Source organism: Pygoscelis adeliae, unplaced genomic scaffold (genome assembly GCF_000699105.1).
Source record: "Pygoscelis adeliae isolate BGI_AS28 unplaced genomic scaffold, ASM69910v1 Scaffold40, whole genome shotgun sequence".
NCBI classification, from domain to species: domain Eukaryota; kingdom Metazoa; phylum Chordata; class Aves; order Sphenisciformes; family Spheniscidae; genus Pygoscelis; species Pygoscelis adeliae.
In genome coordinates, this window is record NW_008823953.1 from 647,091 (window position 1) to 654,990 (window position 7,900).

The window sequence follows — 7,900 nt, forward strand, 5'->3', positions numbered from 1 at the left end:
CCATCTGGACATTGAGCCGTTGACCACCACCCTCTGGATGCAACCATCTAACCAATTCCTCACCCACTGGACAGTCCACCCATCAAATCTGTATCTCTAATTTAGAGAGAAGGATGTTGTGGGGGCCCGTGTCAAAGGCCTTACAGAAGTCCAGATAGATGACTTCTGTAGCCGACTTCTGTAGCCCTTCCTGTGTCCCCTGCTGTAGTCACTCCATCATAGAAGGGCACTAGGTTGGTCAGGCAGGACTCGCCCCTGGTGAAGCCATGCTGGCTCTATCAAATCACCTCCCTGTCCTCCATGTGCCTTAGCATAGCTTCCAGGAGGATCTGTTGCATGATCTTCCCAGGCACAGACGTGAGACTGACCGGCCTGTAGTTCCCTGGGTCTTCCTTTTTTCCCTTTTTAAAAATGGGGGTTATGTTTCCCCTTTTGCAGTCAGTGGGAGCTTCACCGGACTGCCACTACTCCTCAAATGCAATGGATAGTGGCTCAGCAACTTCATCCGCCAGTTCCTTCAGGACCCGCGGATGGATCTCATGGGGTCCCATGGACTTGTGCACCTTCAGGTGCCTTAGATGGTCTTGAACCGGTGGGAGGTTCTCCTGCAGTGGGAGGCTCTTCATTTTTTCCAGTCCTTGCCTTTGCCTTCTGCGACTTGGGCAGTGTGGCTTGAGCACTTGCCAGTGAAGACCAGTGAAGTCACTGAGTACCTCAGCCGCCTTCATGTCCCGGGTAACCAGGTCTCCCGTTTCGTTCCGGAGAGGGCCCACATTTTCCCTCGTCTTCCTTTTATTCCCAGCGTACCTATAGAATCTTTTGTTGTTGCCCTTGATGTCCCTGGCCGGATTTAATTCTATCAGGGCTTTAGCTTTCCTAACCTGATCCCTGGCTGCTGGGACAATTTCTCTGTATTCCTCCCAGGCTACCTGTCCTTGCTTCCACCCTCTGTAGGCTTCTGGGGAAAAGTTGGATTCAGTAGCAATATGTGAAAACTCTTAAATTAGCTGGCGTTTGAGGTAAAGATTCTCTTCCCTTTGGAAGGCAATTGTTTTTATAGCTGTGCGTTATTTTAGTATAATTTATCTCAGGGATCAGTATTGTTTTGAGTACATATAATAGAAGTGAGGTTCATGGCTTGTCATTTGTATTAACTTTTGAAGCGTAAAGATTCATCTGTAGTGAAGAAATTCACGTCTGTATTCCAAGTGTCATCTGAATTTAGACTACATTAAGTCTCTTCATAGTCCTAGCAGAATATGTGCTGTGATTTGTATTGAAAAGTTATGCTTTTGAGCGGTAATTTACCATTTTTCTTTTGGCTTTGGTGATGAAGTTGAGAAGAGTTACTTTTGTTTTTACTCATGGTGTTGCATGCCTCTCACGTATATGAGAAATCAACTTCTCACAACAAGTAAACCAAAATTTCTTAGCATTGAAGTAATAACTAATTTAAGTGTGATATATCTTTGTAAAAAATCAAACTGTAAAAGAAAAATTCAAAACCTTATGAAGTACTGTTATTTATATTCCATATCTGTGAAACTAGCCTGTATTCTCTTGTTTGAGAAGTGTGTAGTGTTTCTTTGATTAGTAAAAGTAGTTATAACTAGAGGTGTAAATGTTTCTCTTGTGTTTGCTAGTGATTTAATACTATGTTAAACATTAGGATGCACAGGAGGCCTTGGCCTAACAACAACCTAACAACAAGGTATTAGACAGATTTTTTTTTTAGTAGTAAAAGAGAAATCTTGTTTCTTGCCCTTCAGCACTCTAGCAAATGTCACTCCAGCTGTTCAGAATCACATCTGTGTGGTGAATGTATGGTTGCATTTAAATTTATGACAAAGCCATCCTCTCTAGGTAAAAGGGATTTCTGACACTATTATTTGAGAGCAAGATTTACTGTTTTAACTAAAAACTAGTTTAACTAAATATATGACTGGCTTTGCAGTGTTAATTGCAATAATATGAAATGAGATTTCATCTTGAAGCTGGCTAATTGCTTCTCATGATTAGTATTTTTTAATGTAATACCTGTTTTAAGTATAGCTAAACTGCATAGAGGAGTTAAACTACAATTAAATGGTTCTATCAGCACTGGGCTCGTTCTCCTTTCAAAACAAAAAAAAGCCTAATGCTTGCAAACAGCTGCATTAGAAACATTAATGACAAGTAATAGAATGTCATTTATGCTTTGCTTAGTTTTGCCTATAGCATGTTACGAACTTCAGATCAGAATGGTTGTGATTACGAGTCATGATAAAGCTTAAGTCATCAAAGAAAAATGATCAATGTTTTTTAGGGGGGAGGAGGGCAAAGGTATTTACCTTGCGCTCAGAGTTACTATGTGGAAATTGTGCCAACAAAGCAAGCTTGATGCTCTGCAGAACTGGCTGGTTCCTAATGTTGTGTCAGTTGTGAAGTTCAGTAAGAATCTGATAAACCCACAGATAAACTACCTAAAGGAACAGCAGTGTTCAAAACCACTGTGTAGGTTAGCTGAAAGGGAAAACTGTTCTGGTGGTCAATGATGTGTGATTTAACAGAACTGAAAAAAAAGCTGCTCTGTTTTCATGTATCACTTTTAAAATCGGAACCTGTCATATATTGTACTTTCACTAATATTGAAAGTTTGGGAGGAAAATTGGAGAGAAATATAAATACATGAACTTCAAAATTAAGAATTTTTCTTTACCATGATAATTACATGCACTGTCCAAAGGTGGTTTATTCTTTATAGCATGCTAACCGTTATATTTGTGATGAGGGGAGTATATGCTTCCTTGAGGTGCCTCTTTAAATTCAGGCAGTGGCAGCTTGAGAAGTGGTAGAAGACATTCAAGTGTTCTGTTTTCATGGGGAAGCATAGACATACCCAAAACACTGGAATGCTTTATTTAATTATATAAAGACTGCTAATTGCAATTAATGTAAGAAAGAAAATATGCGTTCTCCGTGATGGAAGATAGCAAGGTCTTTCCATTTACAGAAGTTCCTGCTTTATCTATGAAATTAAGTAGATTAAGAAGTTGCAGGAAAACCTTCAGAAAAGGTTCCCAGAGAAGGATGCTGACAGTAGAATAGAGCAATTTGGCAAATGCAGCGATCTTGGAAACTGTCCCCTCAAAGCATGACAGAAAGTTTTCTTGATGCAATGACGAAGTTTGAAATTTAGAGAGCGAATACTATATGAGAGTCCCGTAGGGGAGAAACAGTTATGTAATTATATGAAGTTTAGAGATGATCGTGGTTTTAGAATTGCTGGATATGCAGTAGCTGCACAAATCTAGCTAAACTAAAGGAAGTTCTGGTAAAATGGTTCCATGTGTTTAAAAAAAATAATAATCCTGCAGTAAGTATGATATTTTCAGAATTTCCCCATTAGAATGGGAAGAGCATCTCTAGAATTATTGTGTATAGGAATTGTTAAAGGAATACATTGCTGTACATGTGTTTGGCGGATTTTCCTCAAGACAGAGATTGACTGTCAGTATCTGTTACCTAATTATGGATGATGATTAAAAAAAAAGTCAGGTATCAGTAACCCATGGCAGAAAAATATTTAGTCATTTTTTCATCTGATCTTTTTTTCACTTGATTTGCATGCTGATCACTAGAAAGGTGTTGAATCTGGAGTGTTTCAGCAAATGTATGAGATTGGAACCTGTAAATGAGGTGATGTGGACTGCCTCATAGTGCCCTGCAGTGTTACTGTAACCACGAAGCTCATTATCTCTGGAGAGCAACATTATAGTGAACTGGATTAGGGTAATCTCTTTTATATGAGAAGTCAGTCAGAATACAGATTTTACCACTACACTTCTGATGTCTGGCAGCACCTGAGCTCTAAATATTCTTAATAATCTAGGCCATAAGCTTGAGAAGAAGCTTGTGTGGCAGAAGTCGTCTGGCCTGGTAAGGCTTGCTGTGTCATCTAACCTCAGCTTTCACCAGAAAGATCTGATTTCATAGTTTCTGTAGAATTTTGGTAGTTAGCCGTGCATCTTCCAGAGACCTGTTTGTGAGCCATTTGTAAAGCATAAATCAAAGTCCTGCAAGTTCTAAGAGCAGAGGTTTCAAATGTTGATGCATTGACAGCCTAGAATGTATTTTAAAAAAATAATTCCAATAGGTTTTCCTTTGTGTATGTTAATATTCTACTGTGTTCAACTTACTAGCAAAATTGTGTCTTTTTTTTAGTTTGCGAGAGAATCTTTCAGTGAAGTCAGTTAAAGAAGCAGAGAAGAAACTTCGCCATCTGCTTGCAGACTTGCCACTTCCACCTGAGTTGCCTGGAGGAGCTGACTTATCCAAAAGTCCTGAAGAAAAGAAACCAGCAGTTCAGTTACACAGCAAGAGAAGACCAAAGTATGTTTAGTAGACTTTTTTTTAAAGCCTATCAAGCAAGTAGAAGTGATAATTGTTTCTTTAAAATATATTCTTTTTAAAATGTTTCTGCTTTTTAATGACTTTTGTAATATTAATGAAACTTGAATCAAACTGCCTGGTTTATTGCCACTTAACGGTAGTAAGCCAGTTATCTAATAATGTCTCATAAAAACCCTCAACACTGAATATTTTCAAGGTTAAGACAATCCTTAGATATATTAGCTGTATTCTTAGAAATGCTTGTTGCTTTCTAGAATATGTGGACCACGACATGGTGAAACGAAAGAAAAAGAAATAGACTGGGGAAAGCGCTGTGTGGATAAATTTGATATCATTGGTATTATTGGTGAAGGCACTTATGGACAAGTTTACAAAGCCAGAGATAAAGACACAGGTGAGTTCAAAAAAGTAAATGTAATCTTACAATTCTAAAGTGAACAGGATATTTTGGTTTTATATTGAGTAAAATTTGTGGTATTCTGCCCTCTAATGTCTCTGATAGTCACTAGCTGATGGTAGGAAGAGAATCTGCCTCTGTGCAACACAGTCCTGAAGTGTTGCTTATTGGGTATTTTTCTTGCAGTATAACTGACTTTACAACAGTGACATAATTTTTAAATTTCATATTAAACTATTGCTCGAATGAGCAAGCAGTCACTGCTATGATAAGAATGTTGTCACTACTTCTAAATAGATAATGCATTGAAATTGATTCTTCGTATGTGCTCTATGTTGCTTAATTGTTTTATGTTCAGTTAGTAGTTCTTTCTGTGGCTGCTTGCCTTTATGGTTTATTTGTGCATGCTTTAATTGCTGGATAATTTTCTACTTCAGCAGTAACTGAATCACATAGGATCAAATACCAGCCTCAGTTCCTTTTTTCTGATCTCCAGAAGAATGAGCAGTGTAATTATAATTCCTTCTTCATTCTTCACCTGTGCTTGTCTCAGTTTGCAAACTTTAGTTCTTAAGTTAAACTGTCACAGATTTTATTTTTTACCTCCTACCTTGGGAACCATTGCAAATCATTGTTAGGAGCTTCTTTCTGCTCTCCTGCAATTCGGTTCTTCGCACATTTAACTTTTTAATCCTGTCATAACCACATTGCCTCTTTGGCAAGCTTCAGGTTATTTGTGTGTGGCAGTTGTTTCTTAACCTCCAGCAGAAGTTGTTGCTGTCTGTATTGAATGGGTCCATACAGTTATAGCAAACCTTCCATTAGCTTTGGATTCAAATCCTGTGCGAAGACTGGCATTATGGCCGTTGAGATACCTTATAACAAGCTGTGCCATGGGCTTTCAAAGAAGTGGACATTGTGTCATACTGGAATGTGATCTATTGCATTTGTATCATATACACTGGTGTAGGATAAGTCCTTTTTAGAGCTAACAAAGATACCTGTGCTGTCAATAAACTTCCCAGACACAGCAGTAAACTTCCAAGAACAAAATGGTTGAGCTGACATACAGTCTTTAGATATCCCCCATCATGAGTAGATCATGCTCCTGCCATTTTGCAGAATCTGGCTTCATCCAGCCCAGCCTGCAGTAAAATAATAAGGAAGATTTCTCCTCACTATGAACATGACAGTCACACATCTGTTTGAAAGTATACTGATGAATTTGAGAACTCTCTAGTTGTCTGCCTGTTATCTTGAACTATGTAGTATTTCTAGCTAGATATATGCATTCTGACCTGTGGTGATGTGGTAATAAGAAATCCAGGGCAGACATAGGCCTCTGTCTCTAAAGTTGCTGTTGGTAATCACCTTTATATGGGGATTTATTGATAGACCCGGTGTGCAGTATCAGGACACAGGTGAGTGAGGTATGCAGGAGGAAGAAGACAGAACTTACAGTGGGTAGCTGAAAATTCTCATTTATAGTTTTGCTTCTCCATGTGACTGTTTCCCAACAATGGTTAGTTCTATTTCCTTTCAGAATAGTGTTTGGTGCAAGCATCAAAATGTTGACTGTTTAATCCATTCAGAAATAGTAACAAATGGGAAGGGTTTTAAAAACAAACAAGCAAACTCAATACTAAATCCCATAGTTTGGTTGCTAATCTTAATGTTTTTTATTTAAATTTTCTCTTAGGCGAAATGGTGGCACTAAAGAAAGTACGTCTGGATAATGAAAAGGAAGGGTTTCCAATTACAGCTATTCGGGAGATTAAGATTCTTCGACAGCTTAATCACCAAAGCATTATCAACATGAAGGAAATAGTGACAGATAAGGAAGATGCTTTGGATTTCAAGAAGGACAAAGGTATGTACGCTAACACAGGGGTAGCTCTTTCTGGTCCTGTTCTTAATATGGTAGTCTGCTACACTGGACTTGACGTTAAGCTTCATTAAAAAATACGTTTGCAAATCATGATGCTTGACAAGGGGTTTTAATTTTGATTTAATTACTAACAGAAGTCCTTTATTTAACTCAGCTATGCCTTTTGCTCATAGAAACATTTTTGCAAATATTTTGTGGGATAAAAAAAATTTTATTACTTGATTCCAGATTTGCTGGAGAGGAACAGGTGTTTGACTCCTTGACACTCACAGATTAGGGAGGCCAGCAACAACAGAAAGCTCTTAATTGTGAACTTATTTAGCCTATTTTCCTTGTAGTATTTTATCATATCATTTAGACAGTTGTAGGCTCAATACTGAAGAGATATTTTTCATTGTAGGCCTTGGTTTTATTTGAATTGTGCTTCAGTTGTTTTATTTTCATAATTGGGCATGTGTGTCTTGAAGGCTAGAAGGAGGGTAAATGAAAAAAATGAAAAGCAAGATTTGTGTGGTGGTGGTGTGTCGTGGTTTTACCCCAGCTGGCAACTAAGCACCACACAGCCACTCACTCACTCCCCCCCCGTGGTGGGATGGGGGAGGGAATCAGAAAGGTAAAAGTGAGAAAACCCGTGGGTTGAGACAAAGACAGTTTAATAGGTAAAGCAAAAGCTGTGCATGCAATCAGAGCAAAACAAGGAATTCATTCACTACTTCCCATGGGCAGGCAGGTGTTCAGCCATCTCCAGCAAAGCAGGGTTCCATCACGCATAACCGTTACTTGGGAAGACAAACGCCATCACTGCGAACGTACCCCCCCTTCCTTCCTCTTCCCCCAGCTTTATATGCTGAGCATGGTGTCATATGGTGTGGAATATCCCTTTGGTCAGTTGGGGTCAGCTGTTTCGGCTGTGTCCCCTCCCAACTTCTTGTGCCCCCCCAGCCTACTCGCTGATGGGGTGGTGTGAGAAGCAGAAAAGGCCTTGACTCTGTGTAAGCACTGCTCAGCAGTAACGAAAACATCCCTGTGTTATCAACACTGTTTCCAGCACAAATCCAAAACACAGCCCCATACTAGCTACTGTGAAGAAAATTAACTCTGTCCTAGCCAAAACCAGCACATTCTCCACCCCTTATTCCATACCATTTACGTCGTGCTCAGGTCCCACACTATCCAATACATCCTCAGTAACCACCACCCCGCTTCCCATTCTTTGAGACAAT

At 39.2% G+C, this 7,900-nt stretch overlaps 1 protein-coding gene across 1 annotated transcript in view; it reads left to right on the forward strand.

The window, feature by feature from the left end:
* CDK13 (cyclin-dependent kinase 13) overlaps nt 1–7,900 on the forward strand; it is a 75,407-nt gene that overhangs the window by 29,155 nt on the left and 38,352 nt on the right. The window contains exons 4-6 of the mRNA XM_009321607.1: nt 4,204–4,371; nt 4,647–4,786; nt 6,489–6,659. Coding sequence (XP_009319882.1) covers nt 4,204–4,371; nt 4,647–4,786; nt 6,489–6,659 — 479 coding nt within the window. The remainder of the gene's footprint in view (nt 1–4,203; nt 4,372–4,646; nt 4,787–6,488; nt 6,660–7,900) is intronic.